Here is a 22571-nt window from a genome sequence, read left to right on the forward strand (position 1 = left end):
CCGACTCTGCTTCACATTTCTTAAAATTAAAGAAAGAATTATTAAAAACAAAAAATATTATAAAATAATTTGATTTGGATTTTAGTCGGATTGGATGAGGTTAAATCTGCACCTGATCCAGTCATTAATCAGATACAATTTATAAAATTCAAACATGATCCAATAATGTAAATGGATAATCTGAATCTGAAATAATTGGATTGGGTTCTGGACTTTTGGAATTTGTTGACAGCCCTAGCTACCCAGTTACAACACGTAGTAATAATTGGATCTTGTATGCTGGGTGGTGGTTCTCCTGTGTTTGTAAACTATTACTACATGTCCGATGTAGTAATAAATATACACCTTCATATGTTCTATCGGAATACCAGTTTGTTGGGTGGTGGTTCTTCTGTGTTTGTAAACTAAACACTAATTCATGTCTTGATAGTTGATACATCTTGTATGCTGCTTATTACTTATAGGCTATAGCTTAAGTTTGCATAGCTGAACTGCTGAAATGTGTTATTGCTTTCTTATTCATTAGGACATTGTTGTGGGAGAAGCTTGTGCAGATTTGCGACATCAGTTGGATATATCATATCCTGTTAATAATGGCATTGTGCAGAATTGGGAAGATATGGGCCATGTATGGGACCATGCATTTTTCAATGAATTGAAGGTGAGTTCCCTAGTGCTTCTGATCTATTATGGCATGCATTAGGCCTTTAGATAAATAATTCCCTATAACCAAACCAATTAATTTCAGCTTTGTCCTTGAACAGGTTGACCCAACAGAATGTAAGATATTACTCACAGATCCACCTCTTAATCCTTCAAAAAACCGTGAAAAAATGGTGGGTTTTCATTATAAACTTGATGCTTTTTTTTCCCATCATGAATTTCATAATCTTTTAAACCATGAGGTAGGTAGTTTCTCATTACTTGTTTCTAATTATTCCTTATGGATTGGTCTCAAAATTGCAGATAGAGACGATGTTTGAGAAGTACGGTTTCACAGATGTCTTCATTCAAATCCAAGCTGTTTTGACATTGTATGCTCAAGGTGCTTAAAGGGCCGTTGAAGGTTAAGACTTTAAAATTGTCAAAATTTCATGGATATTTCTAGATGATACTTCAACATGTACTGGAAGTTGTATAACCATGGACATTAAGAACCACTTTTCCTGCCATATGTCGTTGATGATTGATGTTATGTTGTCTACAGGCTTGCTAACTGGTCTAGTTATCGATTCTGGTGATGGTGTTACTCATGTGGTAAGATGATTTGAGAACCATTTACGTTCTACTTTAGAGGCATTATGAGGTTATACCTCCAGTTATTGTATATGTCTTGTATGGTTTTGTATCCTGAGAAAAGTTCCAAAATTTGAGAATTATGTTCTGATTTCCAGCTCTCTGGAACAATATCTGTAGGACTATAAAGAACATGTCTCCTTCATTTTAATTAAAAAATAATCGGGAAGTTTTAGAGAAATAAGAGGAGTATAGAAATAGGGGGTTGAGAAGAATTTGGTGGGAAAAAGGAGGTTTTTCCTTCATGTTTAAATATTTTCACTGGTTCCTATTTGAATATGAAAATTTCTCCCAAAATTCTGCCAAAATTTCATCTTGTGCTTTATTGCTCCCCAGCCCAGAACCAGAATTTGAAACCCCATTTTTGGTGGTTATTGCCTTGTTTCCAAAAGGCTTGAAGCTAAGTTAACTCCAAGGCTTTGGAAAAGTACTGTTTGTCTATTTGCATGATATTAGAGGATTCTTTCTCTCTAATGGATCCTCATGGAAAGTTATGGTGCTATGGATCCTAAACTGGGGGGTATTCCTCTGATCCTCTCATAATTGCATTGCTTCTCCACATTGTGTCCTTGAGTTTGAAAAAGATCTAAGTAACTCGCTCACTCATTCTACTTCCATGTTCTATCCCCTGTTGTGCACCTTATTTGATGAATCCTCACAGGGTTTGACGTTTGAGATTAGTAAAAATGCTTGACTATAAGGATCTTTTGGTGGAAGAAGGCTCCAATGTTGTGGTGAGCTGGTCCAAAGGCAACAAATTTTTTCTTGGCATTATAGGCACAGTGAGAGAGATAAGACAGCTATGGAATCCATATTGGTCCATAGATCAGTCGATAGCCTTGGTGATACACCAAGGCATAGAAGAATGCGATTTTGGGGAGCTGTAAATGAAAATTTTCTGATTGTGGGTTAGGTAGCTGGTGCTAGCCTAAAACGAAAAAGGGTGCTTGGCACACTTTATAGTTTGTAGTTTTAATATCCATAAAATTTACCATTACCAATTAAAAAGAAAAATCAGCTAGTTAGGAGGAGACCACTAAAAGATATGTGCAGCTTACGTGGAAGGGTGGAGTCGGCTAGCCAACTCTTTCCCTAATGTTTTCAACACATGGTTGATTTGCAAACAATATTGACTTAGTCAATGACTCAGTAATCCGGCTGGTTGAACCACTGAACTGTTTGACCTGGTCAGTGGGTCATGGCAGGCATTGATTTATTTTTTTCTTTCCTGTTTGTATTTTAGCCATTTCCATCATTAATACCAACAATTCTTATTTATCACACGCCGATATGATGAATATATGATATTAGAGGCATGCTTCAGTTTTTCAACAATTTTCTGTAAATTTTTTTTTTCCTATGACAGTAAAACTCCCAAAGAATGGCATACATTGAGAGAAATCAATGTACATTTACAAGGGAGATGGAAGAGAGCTTGATCATATCTCTCTGCAATCCCTTAATCATCTTTTATTAGAATTGATTACAATTCAGTGTACATTTACAAGGGTGTCCCCAGTACGGCGGCTGAACTGATAACAATAAAAAACAAAGAAAATATAGGGTCGGCTACATGAATGTAAGGCCCATTCAGCCCATCATCTCTACATCCTAACTATATAGGGTCGGCTACATGAATCCTGTTTTGTCATTTTGTTCTGTTCAGTGCCATATCCATTGTTAAATTATGGGCACTTAAATAATTTCTTTCTTTTTTTTTTTTCTGAAAGGTAAAGATAAAAATCTCATTGAAAGAAAAAAAGAAAAAAAAATCCGATCTTATTTTTGAAAGGTAAAGATAAAATCTCATTAAAAGAAAAAGAAAATAAATAAGAAAGGTGATAAGATATCACCTGAGAGAAGCACACTATGCACCCCCTAGACAACACATCCCTTCAAAGAAACCCAACCCAACCAACAAGCTGGACCAAAGAAAGTCAGGTTCAGAAATTAACAACTCCACACAAGCACCAGTCAGGAACAACAGTTGTTTTTTTTTGATAGTTCAGGAACAGCAATTGGTTCTGAATCAAAACAATCAAACCCAAAGACCCTACTGAACAAACTGAGAAAACATCCCAACTCTTTTCTCCGACTTCAGCAAAAACAAACTTCCCGGACTTCTCCCGATAAAAAGAATTATTCCCCCCCCATCTAACTCATCCTCCTATCCCTCCCCTTCATCTAAAATCTCTCCCCCTTCCCCTGTTACGTGCTTCTTCAACCTCTCTTCCTTTTTCCTTCTCTTGAACTCTTCAAAGGCCCTTCTGGAAAAAGCCTTACCACCCCAAAAATACAAACCCAGAGCCTTTCCAGCCTCCACTTCTCTCTCAACCAACTTCCTTAAACCCTTGCTACCATCTTTCTTATCCTCCCTCTCTAAACTTGACTTATCTTCTTTCCCCAACTCTTTGCACTCTCCTTCTTTTCTTCTGAAACTCCATTCCTTCCTAAATCCCCTCCTGAAGAACATCCCTCAGACCCGATTTTGTCATCATGAGATTCACGACAAACCCCAGCAAAATTGTTATTGGTTGTGGCTCTTGCATTAACCCCTCTTCTCTTAAATCCTCTCTTGTATTTATTACCAGGACCAGCCCTGACTATCCCCTCTTTTAAGCACGAAAAAACCTTTGTAACATGCATGAGATGGGATTTCACTTCTGTCTCCGACTTTTCAGCTGAACCTGCAACAACAGTCTCCAACCTCCTTCTACCCAAATCAACTTCAATCTTTTCAACGAAAACTTCTACTAAATGGTCTGCCATGGCAACTTGATCGTACAAACTTGTGAGACTGCTGCCAGAACAAACAGTTGCACCAAAATCTTCAGCCCTAACATCCTGGACCTCTTGACAACTTACCTCACTAAACGACTCCTTTCCATCATTAATCGGGACAGAAGCACCTGCCTCTGACACATTCACCTCCCCAGCCTTCCCCCCAGATTCTGAGTTATTTGTGCTGTTTCTGCTAGGCTTATTTTCTGAAACCCTACAGATTTGGGGAGGAGAGGGGTGAGCATGAATTGGGTTCTCTACCAGAGATGAGCTGCCAAGAACCTGCTAATGAGCATCTCCCGGCCCCTCTTGCATGCTATTTCTTTCATCAGAATCCACACTCTTTCTTAGTGCACCACTTCTGTTGCTGCATGAAGAATCTCCAGCCTTAGAAACACTGTTACGTCCACCTAAGTCCTTTATGGTATGCCCCTAGTCTAGCTCCTTCAACTTGTAAATGGCCATCTATCCACTTTTCCCAACAGGTTCTGTAGATGGCCATCTATCCACATGACTGAGCTACTCCTAGGGATTTATTGTATTAGGGGTAGAAAATGGGAGCTATTTGTAAAGGATGTAAGAGTAAAAGGAGGGTAGATGGAGTAAACCAGCCTTACAATAAGAACCAGATTTTTTATCAATAATAAGAACCAAATTATTGTACATACCATTCTTTTTCCATAATCAATAAAGTTTATCTTGATGTACTCTTGTCCTATATATCAAGAAAACTCTGTATTAGAAGAACTAATATCAGTATTGCAAGGCTTGATATTTGTTCTTGTTTAAATCCCACAAACTTGGAGGTTGAAGGGGATCACAAATTTATGGCGTCATCTATATGAATTCTGTTTTGCCATTCTGTTCTGTTTATTGCCATATCCATTGTTAGATTACACGGGCTTAAATCATTCCATACTACTTTAACCGATGTTCTTTTTGGTCTGCTGCTAGCCCTTCTAGCCACTTAAGCCAATGTTCTTAAATCATTTCTTCTTATGGGTGCTGTAGATGGTCTTATATACATTTGATTAAACCATCTTAGTCTACTTTTTCTTATTTTATCACTTGGAGCTACTCTAGGTTCCTTAAAATGAAAGTCTGGGCGGAGTGGCTTCGTACTGAGGCATGCTACAGGGGAGGTTGGATCTCTGGTCGACTATTTAGCACCTTGTCTTATGAAATAGAAGTTAGGCCAATACTACAATTGAAGATGCCTTCCATTCCAGGGAAGGCAAATGCTAGATTTGCCTTCTTCTGGTTTTGTAGAAAAGAGCATGGTTGCTTTTTGTGTTTTATCCCATACTATATTTGACCTTTCTTCCATTTTTCTGATTTATAAAAACTTTCTGATTCATCAATGGTAAAAATTTACATGTTTCTTGTTATTTTCCTGTGTGCATTAGTTGACACTTGACCAATGGGCTTTGGTAGAGAAAATCACTTATGAAATTTCAAATGTTCTGCAATCTGTTGGTAACTTGAATAATAAGAAGTAGCACGACATTGAAAATAGAAGATGCATCATGACTGGGCACTGATTAATAGGGTTGAGAGACTGATATACTTTTTGGCTTCTGCCCTGGTGGAGTTCTGTGATCTGCATTTTATTAACTTTTACAATGATAGTAGTAGCTTTATCTGTCTGTGAAATGCACAATATTATGTCCTGTAAATGAGTCATTTTATAGATATTAGAGATCATGTAGGGCTTATCTTGCTGCACCTTTTCTTTTGTGCTTGTCTAATACAACAGGATGCTTTCCCTGTTTCTCACTCATCTAATTCTAATAATATTTATAATAATGATGATAAATGCATAAATAAATTTGTCTTCCAGGTTCCAGTTGTTGATGGCTACTCGTTCCCCCATCTCACAAAGCGAATGAATGTGGCAGGCCGGCATATTACATCTTATCTTGTAGATTTGCTCCTACGGAGAGGGTGAGGGAGGCTTCTGTATCTGAAATTAGTCTGCATTGTCCAAAATGCAAATATATATGTATTTGTCACTTGTTTATTGTTGAAATGATTTAATTATTTGTGTTAGGGTCTGTTTGGCTAGTTAAAGCGTTTTTTATTTTCTGTTATTGTACTCACTTACAGCAGGGGCACAAGAGTCTTTTCCCTTCTTATTTCTGCCTCCCTATATAATATAATAGAAACTGGCGCCGCCAGCACTGTTCCATTGCTCCAAACCTTTTCTTCTCCCTTTCTTTCTTCTTCTTCTTCCCTTCTCTTCTCTACTTCCTCATATTTCAATCGGATTTATTGCCAAGATGGTATCAGAGCAAGGCTGTTGAATCTGGGCGACCAAGTTTTTCTCTTCAAGTTGCTGAATCTGGGCGGAACAGAGGACTGAATCTGGGCTGATCAAATCAGATCTGCAACTGGTACAACCCTAAAGTTTTCTTTCTTCTTTTATTTCTTTCCTTGGTCGTGTACCAAGTGGAGAACAAATGAATCCAAACCACTGAATGTCGGCTGACTTTTGTGAGGGTTATATCTTTTTTTAATTGTTGGATTGTGTGATCCTGTACCTGTGAAAAGGTGACTGTAGATCATAGATGACCTGTTTTCTCTGCTTGTTAGTCTGATTTTGTGTGTGTTAGGGTCTCTCTTATTGATTAATGTTGTCGTGGAACTTACTGAAAAACTAGTAGGCTGGGATTGTTCTTCATGCAGATCTGAAAATCAGTCTCGTCATAGTTCTTCTTTGGAAATTGGTGCTATTTTTTGTACTCAGATTAAGTCTAGAACTGAATTGTTGTGTGTGGAGCTTTTGTTGATATAAGGAGGGATCCTAAGTTGAGAGTTTAGATAAAAAAACTTTGTGTTTACCATGTCGTCTGAAAATTCTGCTACTTCAGAGATTTCAGGGAGCCACAATGGAGTGAGTGGGGGAATGGATATGAATTTCCCCATGGCTGTTATTCTCTTTGATGGTCTGAACTACCTTGAGTGGTCTAGGGGAATAAAACTCTACATCACTACTAGGGGGAAAATAGGATACATCAATGGGAGAGTGAAGGAATCGAAGAACGGAAGTGCTGAATATGATAGGTGGAACCAAGATTATAGTATGGTGATGTCATGGCTCTTGGTTTCCATGCTGCCATAGGTAAGGAAGACTTTTATGTGAGCTGAAACTGCTTGTGCGATATGGGAACAAGCAAAGTCCACCTATTCAGAGCAGAGACACTATGCCAAGATATACCAACTGCAAGTTGAATCCTCTACTTGCAAGTAGGGGGAGAGGAGTCTCTCGATGTACTATTCTGATTTGACATCGATATGGAAAGAACTTGATCACTACCAAAATGTGAATTGGAAGTGTAATGAAGATGCAAAGGCGTATAAGTCACTTGTATCTCAGCAACGGGTCTTTGCCTTCCTCCTAGGGCTGAATCCTTCATATGAGTCCATCAGGGTGCAAATCTTGGGTAGTAAAGACTTGCCATCAGTTTAGGAGGTGTATGCCTTAGTGCAGTCAGAAGAGAGTAGAAGAAGTGTGATGAATTGTGTAGAGGGGGAGTCAGTTGCCCTAGCTGTCCGGGGAAATTCAGATACAAATGTTGGGGGTGTTTTTAAGAAAGGTGACTCTCAGAAGAGAACAAATGATAAGAGTAAACTTTGGTGCACTCACTGCCAGAAGACAAGACACACTAGACATACATGTTGGGATCTTCATGGAAAACCTAAATGGGTACAGGATTTGGGTAAGAAGTCAACACCTGATTAGGGCAAGAAACCAAGTCAGCAAAATCAAAAAAAGTATAACTCAGCTAATATGGCGTCTCCAGAGACTAGTCCATTGGTAACTCAGGAGAGGCATCCCAGTTCTGACCCTAAGGAAGAAAATATCAACTCCTTTCGTGACCATTTGGAATTGTATGGTAGGACTCTCCGCCAGATGGATTCTTGTCCTACTCCCTTTACCTCTTTCGCGTCTACATCAGGTAACGCTGCCACTGCCTTTCATGTGTCATCTCATACCACTGATTCTCCTTGGGTTATTGACTCCGAAGCCTCAAACCACATGATCGGTAAGTCAAATTTATTTCAGACATATAACCTTCTCTCTGGGAGAGATAAGGTGAGACTAGCTGATGGTTCTTTCTTTACCATAGCTGGCCAAGGTACCATACCTCTCCCACTCGGCCTTACCCTTTCTAATGTACTGCATGTTCCGAAATTACCTATAAATTTGCTGTACATTAGTAGTATAACTCACTCCTTGAACTGTTCAGTCACTTTTTTTCCGTCTTCATGTGTGTATCAGGATTTGGCCTCGGGGAAGACGATTGGTAGAGGAAGCATGGTGGATGGTGTCTACGTGTTGGAGAATAAAGCTGGTCTCTGTGGCTACAGAGTCCATGAGTTTGTCCAGTGAGAGTCAAGCCTATTTATGGCATAGTTGTCTTGGTCATCTTTCTTTTGAGTCATTAAAAGTTATGTTCCCAAAGTTGTTTGAGTCCTTGTCAGTGAGTCAGTTACAATGTCAGACATGTCAATTGAGTAAACATTGTAGAAGTTCTTTACCTTTGAGAAATAAAAGATCTGAATTTCCATTTCATATTGTTTATTCTGATGTTTGGGGCCCTGTTACTCTACCCACTGAGGTTGGATATAAGTATTTCATTACCTTGATTGATGATTACTCTAGATACACTTGGGTTTACCCTATGCGATATAGAGATGAAGTGCCAAAAATTGTGAAAGACTTTCAACGCATGGTGTTCACTCAGTTCCAAATTGAAATCCATATCTTCCAGTCGGACAATGCGAAGGAATAATTCCATAGTGATCTCATGGAGTTTTTTGCTTCGAGTGGGTCACTTCAACGAAGCTCTTGTGCCAGGACACCCCAACAAAACGGTGTCGCTGAACAAAAGAACCGTCACCTTCTCGAAGTAGCTCGTGGCTTATGAATTCATATGAATGTGCCAAAACGTTTTTGGATGGATGCAGTTTTGTGTGCTACATACATCATCAACCGTATGCCATCTCGGTTACTAGAGTATAAGGCCCCACATCAGCTTCTGTTTCCTACAGCTCCGTTGTCCACCATTCTGATGCGTGTTTTTGGGTGTCGTTGCTTTGTTCATAACTTGTCCCCTACTTGAGGTAAGCTTGATCCTCAGGCTATTCCTTGTGTTTTCCTTGGTTACCCTTTATCTCAAAAGGGATATCGTTGCTATGATCCTACCTCTCGCAAGTACTATGTCTCCATTGATGTATCCTTCTTTGAGAATCAACATTTTTCTTGGTTTCTCCTCAGGGGGAGAGTAGGGTTGAGGAGAAACAGGCGGCTCAAACTCAACTACTTCCTTTACCCGATCCTCCTCCATTTTGTGTCTTTCATTGTCGCCATAAAAGCCAGTAGAGTTCAAGAGCCGTGGAACCTGGCACTATGCAACCAACATCATTGGATTCGCCAGAGGTAGATCCGTCTCATCAGCCAGGTACACTTGCTCCTATTGATATGCCTGTTCCTCTCAATGTTGATTCCTCTGTCATCAATGATCTTGATGTTCCTATTGCTAAGAGAAAGGCTGTTAGATCTTGTACCACTAATCATCCTATCTCTAATTTTGTGTCCTATGATCCCATTTCACCTTCATTCTGTGCATTCCTCTCTTCTGTGGACAGTGTCCCCGTTCCTAAGAATGTGGCAGAAGTTTTATCTAAACCTGAATGGATAGATGCAATGCAGGAAGAAATTGATGCATTACACAAAAATGGCACTTGGGAGTTGGTGGATCTTCCTGAAGTGAAGGAACCAGTGGGTTGCAAGTGGGTGTTCACAATGAAACACAAGGTTGATGGAACTGTTGAAAGGTACAAGGCTAGACTGGTAGCAAGAGGTTTTACACAGGTATATGGAGTGGACTATGCAGAGACTTGCTCTAGTAGCCAAGATGAATTCTATCAGGATTCTTCTTTCATTGGCAACAATTCTTGGTTGGGAACTTCACCAATTAGACATAAAAAATGCTTTCTTGAATGGTGACTTGGAAGAGGAAGTGTACATGACCCAACCTCCAGGTTTTTATGCCAAAGGCAGTGAACAAAAGGTGTGCAGGTTAAAAAATCTTTATATGGGTTGAAACAATCACCTCGGGCTTGGTTTAGTAAGTTCCACTTAGCAGTTCAACAGATGGGGTTCAAACAATGCCAGTCAAATCACACTCTATTTGTGAAAAAAGGTGAAGGGAAAATTGCAGCTCTAATTGTGTATGTGGATGACATAGTGATCACAGAAGATTGGGAGGCTGAAATACGGAGACTAAAAAAATTCTTAGCCACTCAATTTGAGGTGAAAGATCTAGGCCCCTTACGTTATTTCCTTGGAATTGAAGTTGTCCACTCTCACATGGGCATCTTTATTTCCCAATGGAAATATGTACTAGATCTACTAGAAGATACATGCAAGTTCGGGGTAAAACCAATTGACTCACCAATTGAATCTAGTCATCAGCTGGGAGACAGTCAGGGAGAGTTTTTGAAATATGTGAAGAAGTTCCATAGACTCGTAGGGAGACTCTTGTATTTGTCTATGACCAGGCTTGATATTGCTTATGCAGTGGGTGTCCTTAGTCAGTTCATGCACAATCCTAGGACAACTCACTTTGAAGCTGCAGAGAGGATCCTTAGATACCTCAAGAAGTTTCCCGGAGCTGGTTTGTTGTTCCAGAAACATGGATACTTAAAGGTGGAAGTATATACTGATGCTGATTGGGCAGGTGCAGTTGATGACCGAAAGTCTACCAGTGGGTATTGTGCCTTTGTAGGAGGAAACCTGGTCACATGGAGAAGTAAAAAACAAAGTGTGGTGGCTAGATCTAGTGCTGAAGCAGAATATAGAGCGATGTCTCATGGGGTTGTTGAAATCATGTGGATAAGAAATCTGTTAGGTGAACTGGGTTTTGCAGTGAGCATTCCTATGTCACTCTACTGTGACAATAAAGCTGTCATCAATATTGCTGCTAATCCAGTCCTACATGATAGGACGAAACACATTGAAGTGGACAAGCATTTTATTAGAGAGAAACTTGTAAATGGAGAAGTATGTACTCCATATGTCAACTTAGAAGAACAACTTGCAGATATCTTCACCAAAGGTCTTCATCATGTGTGGCACAATGGTTTGTGTGACAAGTTGGGCATGATTGACATCTATGCTCCAACTTGAGGGGGAGTGTTGAAATAATTTAGTTATTTGTGTTGGGGTCTGTTTGGCTAGTTAAAGCGTTTTTTATTTTCTGTTATTTCTGTTATTGTACTCACTTACAGCAGGGGCACAAGAGTCTTTTCCCTTCTTTTTTCTGCCGCCCTATATAATATAATAGAAGCTGGCGCCGCCAGCACTGTTCCATTGCTCCAAACCTTTTCTTCTCCCTTTCTTTCTTCTTCTTTTCTCTCTTCTTTCCTTCTCTTCTCTACTTCCTCATATTTTAATCGGATTTATTGCCAAGATTTGTATCTCTTTTTTTCACTCAAACTCTATTCTTTTTCTTAAAGGTATTCAATGAATAGGACTGCAGATTTTGAGACTGTTAGGGACATCAAAGAGAAGCTCTGCTATATCAGGTGAATCACTTATTTCTGTCTAAGGTCGTTCTGGTGAAGCTATTTCATTGCTACCCAGTGATGGCATATATATATATTTTTGCAGTTATGATTACAAACGGGAATACCAATTGGGACTGGAGACTACCATCCTTGTTAAGAATTATACTGTAAGTTTATACGGTTATACCTTAATGTATTGTAGTCTTTTTGAAAGAATCTTAATAAACTGGAGTTTCTGTTGGCATGCACTTGGACATATTTTTCTACTGTTGAGTGCTTAAAAAAAGGGTTCAAGTTTCTCTTTCTTTCTTAGCTTTGTCATGACAATTAAAATACAAAACGGGGAACTTATATTCGATGTAGTCGCAAGTAGGTATGCATGTTTGGTCAGGTGTGGAGAGAGAATTATTTATTGGAGGCTAGCATGTTGAGATGTTCATAATTTTTATCTTTTTTTTTGCATAAAACAGGGGTTCCACTCTTCTACAGTTCACCCTTTTTCCATGCGCAAAACAATGGCTTCTCCTCAAGCTTTTTACTTGTTTTCCTGCATGAAAATAGGGCTTTAGCCCTGATATATTCCCCTCATTCTTTCTCTAATCTCAAAACTGGGGCTCATCCCCACAGGGCATCTTTGCATCTGAACACTCAAGAACTCTATATTCCTTGATGATCAGTGAGGATTTCTTTGTTAGCTTTAGTCTTTAAATCTTTATTTATGCTGGTTTAGTGGAGATGGTTAGGCTTATAATTTGGCTAGATTTTTAATTTATTATACTTGTCCACACAGCATCTCTTTGGTTATTTAGTTATTTATGTCAATGGAATGTGCTTACGAGTTATGTCCAATTATGCAATGGTATTAATTACCAAAAAAATTATTAAACTTCAGAAATTAATTTCTTTAATTGCATTGTTTCACTATTGTATTCTTGTATTGATGATTTAATGTGTGAATTTTTTGAATTATCATGTTCTTGGATGTGGCTTAAATTTTTTGAATCATCTTGTTCTTGTATTGATGATTTGGCTTAAATCATTGAAACTTTAAAGACGAAATATTAGGAATTAGAATATTAGATAACCTTTTAGTTATTTTTTGCTGAGCCTTGGGGATGAAGAGTAAGACATGAACATGATGCCATGTAAATCTCATATTTATATAATTATATGATGATATCAAATAGCAATACAATTAAGGATATAGTTTTTTTTATTGCTTAAATTGAAGTTGAACTTGATTATACCCATGTCTTCTATTGAATTATGATTTATGAAAGTGGTGTAATTGTCAAATTCACTACCAGACTACTACTACAGTACTATTACCTATTTATCTTATGTCTATAGGCTAAAAGTTAGTACAAAGTCATTCTTTTTCCTAATTTTTGAGGTGTTTAGGTATTTTTATAGTTTTTGACAATTTTTAGAAAATCCGAAAAATCTTACGATTTACCATACAATTCGATTCAAACCTCTTTATGATTTATGATACAATTATGATTTTCAAAACATTGGTCAGAACATAGTGAAGATGAAGGATTCCAGCATGCAAGAAGATGGAGTAAGGGGCTACAGGTGGAGGCAAAGAACTTCATTTTCAAAGTGACAAGTGCTAAGGGTTAGGAGATTCTGAAAATACGAAAAGGAAAGATGATCATGATTTTTCTAGCGAAGTCATGCTTTGGTTTAAGTGCTTCTTGGTGGGAGCCTGTAAATCAACCAAACTGCAAGGATGGGGGAAATATATCAAAATTTTTAAAGTTCTACGTAGTAGAAACAAGAAAGAATAGTATCGATAAAAAAAAAACAAGAAAGAATAGGAAGGGCTGGTATATTGCATTAACAGAGCGTTTTGGGAAAAATAGGAAACAACTGCTTTACTTTCCTATGGGAAAATAGAGAAAGGGATGGAATCTGATATTGGAGACGAGTCAGGACTACTAGATAGGAAGAAAAGGTGCTTAGGTTATGGCTAGTACAAGAACACAACAAAGAATTAGAGCCTTGGTGTTTGGACACGAATGTTATGAAGAGTGACGACAAAAAGAAGTTCAAATGTCCTGTTGCATTAAAGCTTCCAAGCTCAAGACAACGGCTACAAAAGATCTTTGGAGTAAAAGATTTTTCTGTAACCACTAAGCAAAAGGTTTGCAACTAGAAGGAGGTTGCTGAAGCTTTAAGAAGGAAGTTGAAGATTGAAGGAGATTTAACTTCAAAACCATTCCAAGATTGTTTGGCAATTTTAGATCTCAAGATTCCCTTGAGAGACGTCTTTGCACTTCAAGTTGTTTAGACCAGGGAAGGGTTTGTGTATGTATGAAGATGGAGCTCGAGGTCCAACTCAATTGATCTAGGTGAAAATCTTGAGGTGAAGATGGTTGGTTTACCTTTTCACCTCTAGTCTGAATCAATTTTCCAGAAGACCACTCAATTATGTAGAGGTGTGCTTGTAGATCTCAATACCTCTAACTTTCGAGCAACTTCATTTAGGTTGGTGGGGGTAAGGATGCAAAATGTTCCTTGCACGATAGAAGTGATGGTAGATGGAATAGTCTACAAAACATGGACCCTGTTGGTGTTGGAGGTTGAGCTTTGGAAGGGAATGGAGGAAGAAGATGATGAGATGGCACAAGGAAGCTTAGGTGGATATTACTTACTGGCTAGAGATAGTAAACAGTCAAATGATGAGGAAGCTCAACAAATGGGCTTAAGAAAAGAAGTGTGCCGATTTACTACTTATGCCAAGGAGGACCATTAGATTCTCATCATAGGGTCCAATTTAAAACCTTCCCTGAGGTCTTGTTAGAACCATGTTGCATCCATCGTAAGGAACTCCAAGAGGCGGGAAGAGGTATAGTGAACTTTGAATTGGGGATTATATATTCTGGAGAATCGGGCCCACCCAAAGCCATAACTCATTTGGTGGCTCAACATAATATGTTTGAATTGGGGCTACCCAAAACATGTGGTCACTCAAGTGATCATGTAATGTGCTTAAGAGAGTCGAGGGGTGACAACAAGGGTCTATCCATAGTTTTTAAGGTGCCAAGGTGAGGCTAGGTGACAAGAGGGCGCATTGTCACCTAGTCGTCTAGGCGATGGATTTTTTTTTAAGTAAAACCCCTATATCCTAGGGTAGTTCCCTAGGTTCCATAACCATCTTTCCTTAATAATTATCCATAATTTTCACAAGAGAAGTATAAATTTCATGTTTTAAGTTTAGAAAATCAACATTTTATGAGAAGAAAAGGAACAAAGGAAAGAAATTTCAAAAAATATAGGGGCTGAACCCCTACTTTTGTTATAGGAAAAGAAGAAAAGAAAAGGTGGAAGAAGAAGATCTGTAAGAAGAAAATGTGTTGATTAGACAAAATTTTAAGTTCTTCCCTTGCTTATTGGTTTAGGTTTTGAAATCTTTGAGGATTCAATCAAGGATCAAAACTTCGATACGATACGTCCCGTATTGGGTGTATTGTGTTGTATCTTTTGCACCCCAATACACATGTTTACAAGTGTTCTCGGGAACCCTTTTTTTAAAATAATATATATATATATATATATATATATATATATTTAAAAATGAAATTGAAAATCAAAGAAATAAAAAAATAGAGGGAGTATCATTATAAGTACTGATACACCTCTGCCGATACACAGAGGTGTATCGATACTTTGAACCATGGGTTCAATACAACGGTTAGCAATGTTTTTGTTGATTAAACCCTAACATATAAGAAAATACTAAAAGGAAATTAGTACATAAATACATAAAATGAGTATTCTAGTTTAATAATGCCTATTTTATAATTATAATGTCAAAAAATTAAAAATATAAAAGTATTTTATAACATAGTGCACAAAACTACTTGGCGACTAGGCAAGGCGAGCCTCCAAGGGCGCCTTGTCGCTTAGGCGTTGCCTTGACAACTATGGGTCTATCATCGTCCCCCCAAAGTTGGGTCCCCCCCTCACTAGTCCAACGAAGGAAATAGGATTGTCAGCTCCCCTTGTAGATGACACTAACTGGAAACTGAGGAGAAAGGAGAGGGAGGTTAATCTTGTTTGGAGACCACTCCCTTTGGAAAATTCCAAAACACCTGATAGGCCCAATTCGAGGTATTGTGGAAATTGTAAAGAAGATTTGGAGGAATCTAGTGCCGGGGAAAACTTGCAGGGTCTTGAAATTAGAGAAGAAGAGGTTGATCAATTGTCAAGCATTGGAAGCCCTAACTCAACAAAAGCCTATAAGAAATTTGAAGGGGATTGCTTAGGAACATAGTTACTTTGTGAAGATCCTTCATAGGACAAAATTGTCAAGGTCTTGGACTTGGAAAGAAAAGAGCTCACCGGTCTTGGTGAAGATTCACCCACTCCACTTCTAGGAAACATGTTAGTGCAACCTTTGCAATGCCAAAGCTAGGTTAAACAGTCATAGATCTTTGTAGACTCTGTTGACTTAAGCGGAGACTTACATGAGGGATAGAAGAAGGATGCCGTCGAGGTGTCTCTTGATAAGAAAGATGACCGAGAAGGTTTTGAACCTAGGGAAGCTTGCGAAAGAACATAATAGGGCTAACCCCCTTTACCACTTAGTTTTTGTTTCTCTTATTGTGCTTGCACCCCTTCTGCTTGCATTTTTTCCCTTTGTCCTCATGTAGTCCTCTCTTTGTGCCTGTAGATCCAGCTGATGTTTGGGCGCCCATGGTGCTATTTGCCCTAGTGCCATTGAGTTGAATGCAAGGTCTGTGAGGTTGGGGAGGGTGAGGATGCAGACAAGGGTAGAATACTAGGCCTAGTGTTCAACAACCTGACTGCTTTGTTAGAAGAAGAGGAAAGGTTTAGTGGTGAAGAAAATGACCTAGTCAGCCCAAGTGGGGAGCCCCCTCTAAACAAGAGAAAGGAAAGGGGAAGGGTCAATGGGAAGATGAAGCAAGTGTCAAAGTCTATGCAAGAAAGGGAAAATGGAAAGAATACAAAAAGAAAAGAAAGAAAAAAGGTGAAGTAGAGAAGTTGGCTACTGAGGTCTCCTATAAGAAAGTGGATAACAAGAGGAAAGGAAAAAAGAGATCGGGCTAAAGAAGCAAGATTCCTTTGGGGCCTTTGTCATCGTTTTAGCATGAAGATAATTAGTTGGAATGTAAGGGGATTAAGAAGTGCAAAAAAGGAAAAGGATTGTATTGAGGAAAGAGAAGCTAGGTGTTTTCTTAATTCAGGAAACCAAATTATTAGAATTAGATAGAAGGCGGATTAGGAGTATCTAGGGAATTAGAGGCTTAAGTTGGGCTTTTGCACTTGGGGAGCTTCAGGGGGAATTATCACTATCTGGAAAAATGAGGATTTGGAATGCCTGGAAGAACTCTTAGGGAACTACTCAATCTCAACTAAATTCAAAGGAGCTAGTGATGGGAAGGAGTGGGTGATGACCAGCGTTTATGGTCCTAAATCTTGTAGAGAAAGGGACCAATTCTAGGAATTAAGTGAAGTTAGAGGGCTAGGGGGGCTTGGTGTCTTGGAGGGGATTTCAATGTCCTTAAATTTTCAAAGGAAGCAAACAACCTAGATCAGGGCCTCACTCTTAGTATGAGGAAATTTAACAATTTGATAGAGTCCTTTGAATCGAAGGAATCACCCCTGCTACAAGCAAAGTTCACGTGGTCAAACTTTCAAGCTAACCCAATCTGCTCCAAACTTGATAGATTTTTGTTCATGGTTGATTGGGAGGTTTTGTGGGAGAACTTAACGACAAGGGCTTTGCCTAGGGTAACTTCAGATCACTGTCCCATTTGATTAGGTCAATATTTATTATTTGGTGGGCTTTCACCTTGTCACTTTGGGAATATGTGGTTGGAGGACCCTTCTAACAAGGAGAGGATTAAAGCTTGGTGGGATGAGGAGAGACCAAGGAGCAAAAAGAAGGGTGCTAGATTCATGAGAAAGCTAAAAGCTCTGAAAGAGAAGATTAAGGCTTGAAGCAAGGACCACTTTGGAAGACTTGAAGAAGCACAAGAAGGAATTTCCTCTAGAATTGAGGAGGGATGGCAATTTTCCCCATCCCCGTTGAGTACTCGGTCTCCTCGATCCCATTGGTCAGGGATGGAGATTGCCTTGGCAAGGGTGGGGGTGGGGATGGGGATTAATAGGGTTCCTCAGTAGGGGACGAGGATGGGGATGGGGAGTGAAGTCCCCGCCCTATACTAGGGACCCGTTTCCTTTGGGGATCGGGGATGGAGAGTAACTTTTATCCTCGACGGGGATAGAGATTGAGGATGTGCATTTGTTTTAAATCAGGGTTGGGGATGAGGAATATGATTCATACCCGAACTCACCCCGTTGCCATTCCTAGAATTGAGGCTCTAGACAAAAAAAAAGAGCTTTGATAGAGTTGAACAAGGAGGAAAGAGAAGAGAGGTGGGAGTTGAAAGTGGAGTTAGAAGATCTCTTGCAAAAGGAAGAAATCTCTTGGAGACCGAAATCTAGATGCAAATGGCTTCAAGAAGGGAATGGCAAACAAGATTGTCTTGTTCTGCAGGGAGAAGACAAAGTCTCCTTGAGTTGGATTGGACTCGGGTGATTTATATCCAATCCAAAGCCTTCACAAGCTTTTTTCAGCATTGTGGAGATTAGAGAGGCTGCCTTCTCTATGGATAGATCAAGACTGTTGGGAGACTTTGAAGAATGTTTTGAAAGAAGTGTTTGATGATTTTCACTAAACTAGGGAAATTTCTCTAGGAACAAATGCTACCTTCATTGCCTTGCGTTAGTGCCCAAGAATAAGGAAGCTACAACTCCAAAGAATTTCTGGCCGATAAGTTTAGTGGGTAGCCTCTACAAAATAATAGCAAAAGTTCTTTCAGGCATACTGAAGAGGGTTTTACTTATAATGATCTCACCTTTTCAAGGGGCCTTTGTAGAGGGAAGACAAATTGTTGACCAAATTTTAGTGGCAAATAAGTATGTGGCAAAGAAGAATAGAGGAGGAAAGGGACTCAATTGTAATCTGGACCTTGAAAAATGGAGGTTGTGGGGTCAAGGGGTGTTTGAGTTCAGTGCAATATTCAATTTTGACTAATGGGATTGTTAGAGATTTTTTTCCCTGCGAAGAGAGGTTTGAGACAGGGTGGCCCTCTTTCCCCTTCCTATGCACCTTGATTACTGAGGTCCTTAGCAGGATGATTTGGATAATTCAATAAGAGGTTGGAGAGTGGGAAGGGAGGAGGTTGTGGTTACACACCTGCAGTTTGCAAATGACATACTTATGTTTTGTGATGATGACAACCTCGTCTCTCTTAGATACTTAAAAGCACCAATTAGCTCCTTAGAGAACCTTTCTAGTGCAAGAGGAGGTTATCTATGAATTAGCTGAGGTAATAGGCTGTGAAGTAAAAAATTGGCCCCTAGAGTATTTTTGATTCCCTTTGGGTGGTAATCCGAGATTTGAGAGGTTCTAGAAACCAGTGTTGGAGAGATTTGCTAAGAAGCTGGCATCTTGGAAAAGGAATTATGTCTCAACGGGAGGAAGAATAACTTTGATAGGGCCACTCTGGCAAATCTTCTAGTTTATTTTCTCTTTGCTTTCCACATCCCTGTTAAAATTGTTGGGCAACTAGAAAATATTATGAGGGATTCTTATAGGAACTAGGGGATGATAAGAGAGACCACTTGGTGAAATGGAACATGTCAGTAGGTCTAAAGAGAAGGAGGGACTAGGGATAGGGAGCTTGATTCAAAAGAATTTAACTCTTTTAGGGAAGTGGCTGTGGAGATTACCCTAGAAAGAGAAAGGCTCTGGCACAAGGTCATTAAAAGCATACATGGACAGCTGGACTTTGGTTGGGATGCAAAGGTAGCCCCCAATGCAACTTTAGTCTCTCCTTGGAAAGCAATATATAAGGTATGTCCTTTGTTCCTTAATCTTATTCATTACGATGTGGGTATTGGAATGAAAGTCTTGTTTTGGAGGACCTTTGGTTGGGCGATGTTCCTCTAAAATTCCAATTTCCCTTGCTCTCTGCACTTTCCACTTACAAATCTGAACCTATCTCAAAGTTTGTGGCTATCTTTGACTCGGGCTTAAGATGGGACTTTGGATTTAGAAGAGGTCTTAGGGATTTGGAATGTGAATCTCTTATCCTTCTATTGGCTTGACTTGAGTCAGTTTTTTTGGACCAAACTTTGGAGGGCACTAGGGTGTGGTCAATTTCCCTGGTTGGTTCTTTCACTTGTGCTTAATTTTTCAACTTTTTAACACAGCCCAATACCTTGAGGGGTTAATTTTCTGGTGAAAGATATTTGGAGCAAGCCTATCCCTCCTAAAGTTCAGGCCCTTTGTTGGGAGGTCTTTCTTGGAAATATTAACACCTATGATGTGCTGCAGAAAAGAAGGCCAAATAAAAGTCTCTCCCCTCACATGTGTTTTCTTTGCAAGGACAATAATGGATCTATTTCGCTTATTTTTATATCCTATTCTTTTGTGCGTTGTATTTGGGAGTATCTTTGTTCTCTTTTTGGGTACAGGTGGACCCCTTCTCAGGATGTGGTGGGCCTCTTTGATCCTAGTTTCTTGAGACAGTCAAAGAAAAGAGGAAGATTAATGTGAAAAACAGTGAGGGCAGCTGTGGTTTGAACTATTTGGGAAGAAAGGAAGGGAAGAATTTTCAATGATAAAAGTAGGAATGAGGCGGAAATCATAGATTTAGTAAAACTAAAGGCTGCACACTGGGTGAAAACTTTGGATACTTTCCAAAATTTCTCTTTGAATGATATTTTGAGAAGTTGAAAGAGGTGGCACTCTTGGCTCAAGAAAAGGAAAGTCTATTTATGGAATGGAAATCTCCGACATCTAAATCCCTAAAGCTGAACTTTGATGGAAATTTTATAATTAATATGGGGCTGGCAGGGGTAGGGGGTGTCTTCAGAGATCCAGAAGGAAGAGTGGTAGCTTTGTATTCAGGACCCTTGGAGCATGGTGATGCACTGACAGCAGAACTGGTCAGCTTACTGCAGGGGTTAAAATTTGCTAAACAGTGAGGTTTCCACAATCTAGAGGTGGAAGGGGACTCTCAGGTGGCCATTTCTTGGACAAGAAGCAATACCCAAATCCCTTGGGTTTTCTGATACAAATTTAGGGAGATCGTAAGCTTAATAAGGGAGTTAAATTTCTCTTTTAAATGGGTGAGAAGAACAGCAAATGGTTTGGCAGACACTTTAGCTAAACACAAGGGGCTTTAAGACAGCAGTTTTTGGGCAATTCTGTGATCTCTTGTTGTTTGGAGTGGTTGTAGTCTTTAAGTTTTCCTTAACAAAATTACTTTTTACTGATAAAAAAACTGCACATATGCAGTCCTGTTCCAAAATTCCTTCAGTTCTTAATGATCTCCAGAATTAAAGCCCCTGGAATAGTTGCCAATTCACCATAGAAAAAAAGGCGAGAGGGAGCCTTTTCCGAGACTAGGAAGGTAGAGAAGAGCAAGAATCCTAAATCTTACATGGTTAGAGGCAAAACTTGTGCAAGTTTTTAATTTTATAAATTAACAACCTCACCATGACTAAAGCTCAGTTTTGTACTACATTCATCTGATTTGGAAATCAAGTCAAGAAGTTGCCATTGCATTATGTTTCTTCCATTGAGTTCACCTATGGCTTAACCTGAAAAAATGATCAAGTATTTATGCAAAGTTAAATAAACCGATACAGCCTATGACCTTCCATTCTGGCTTGGGGAAGGAGCAAAGGCAAAATGCCACTAGTGGAGTTGTTATCTGCTCAAATTATGAATTTCTATATCTGGTTTTGTATTTCTCATTGTTAAACATCAACTTGATCAGCTGCCAGATGGAAGAGTTATTAAAGTTGGCACTGAACGGTTCCAGGCTCCCGAGGCTCTTTTCACTCCAGTAAGTCTGTCAGTTTTCTCAAGGTTTATCCGTTCTATATATTTCTTGTGCTTGACAAAAGTTCTTTGTGCCAAGTATTTATTGTTGATTAGAACTGCTTGTTCTTCACAATGAATATATACTGCAGTTACATGCCCCACTTCATTATATGGCCAATTTGCTTTATTTATAGAACCATCTCTCTAATTCTATTGTTTAAAGAAACCATACTTTATGCTGCTAGCTTGGTGCCTGGAGAGTAATAGTCTACCCTTAATGATAATAAGAGAAATCACTGAATTTATGATGTTCTTCAAATGTTCATGAATGATAGGATTTTCTTTGTAAATCTTAAGTTGAGAAAGCAAAATGAGTCTTGATGGAGCAATCACAAGACCTGGAACACTGTTGGCTTTGGAGTATTTTTGGATTTCCTTTTCTGTAAATGTAAACTATTGTTATTGTGTCATAATTAACCTTATTTTGGTCTTTCTCTAGGAACTCATAGATGTTGAAGGTGATGGAATGGCTGATATGGTATTCCGTTGCATTCAAGAAATGGATATTGATAACCGTATGATGGTAAGTAGATTGTTAGTGATTATCTTATGAGTTTACTACTGATTTCTTTTGATCTACTTCTCGATTAGTGTATCCAAGGACACAATTATCTGCTTTAAAAGAGATCATGTGCTTTAATTCAATTGTATATTGTGTACATAAACAACCTTTCTTTTTTTGGCAACTTAAACACCCTTCACGTTATAGCCATTACTATTATGATGTGTATTCATCTACATTTATGATGTACAATTGTATTATGCATACAATCATATTTCTATGGATTTCCCCCCATTTTATTTTTATGAAATGAACTTCAAGAAGACCATCAACACCAATAAACCAGCCCAGGTCTTCCTAGGCATAAACCTGGTCCATGTTGTCTTGGTGTTTATTTCAGGCTGGGCTTGTGATGCCAGCTTGGGCTTTACCACTGGCTGGGCCAGCTCTTAGTATGGACCTAGGTTTCTAAACCTCACCTGA

General features: G+C 39.0%; 1 protein-coding gene across 4 annotated transcripts in view; it reads left to right on the forward strand.

Annotated features, from left to right (window-relative positions):
* The window catches only part of ARP2 (actin related protein 2), a 34433-nt gene that overhangs the window by 2109 nt on the left and 9753 nt on the right, over nt 1-22571 (forward strand). For 3 of the 4 annotated variants that reach the window (XR_734457.3, XM_010252320.3, XM_010252321.3), the window contains 9 exons: nt 527-661; nt 765-836; nt 967-1045; nt 1208-1257; nt 5918-6021; nt 11602-11670; nt 11756-11819; nt 21480-21548; nt 22026-22109. Coding sequence is in view for 3 of the 4 variants with exons in the window: in XM_010252320.3 (XP_010250622.1) it covers nt 527-661; nt 765-836; nt 967-1045; nt 1208-1257; nt 5918-6021; nt 11602-11670; nt 11756-11819; nt 21480-21548; nt 22026-22109 (726 nt within the window). In the remaining variant the exon portion in view is untranslated. The remainder of the gene's footprint in view (nt 1-526; nt 662-764; nt 837-966; nt 1046-1207; nt 1258-5917; nt 6022-11601; nt 11671-11755; nt 11820-21479; nt 21549-22025; nt 22110-22571) is intronic. The other variant, XM_088900257.1, reaches the window with a different exon arrangement.

The sequence above is a fragment of the Nelumbo nucifera genome, chromosome 3, assembly GCF_055504915.1.
Source record: "Nelumbo nucifera cultivar China Antique chromosome 3, China Antique-T2T, whole genome shotgun sequence".
NCBI classification, from domain to species: domain Eukaryota; kingdom Viridiplantae; phylum Streptophyta; class Magnoliopsida; order Proteales; family Nelumbonaceae; genus Nelumbo; species Nelumbo nucifera.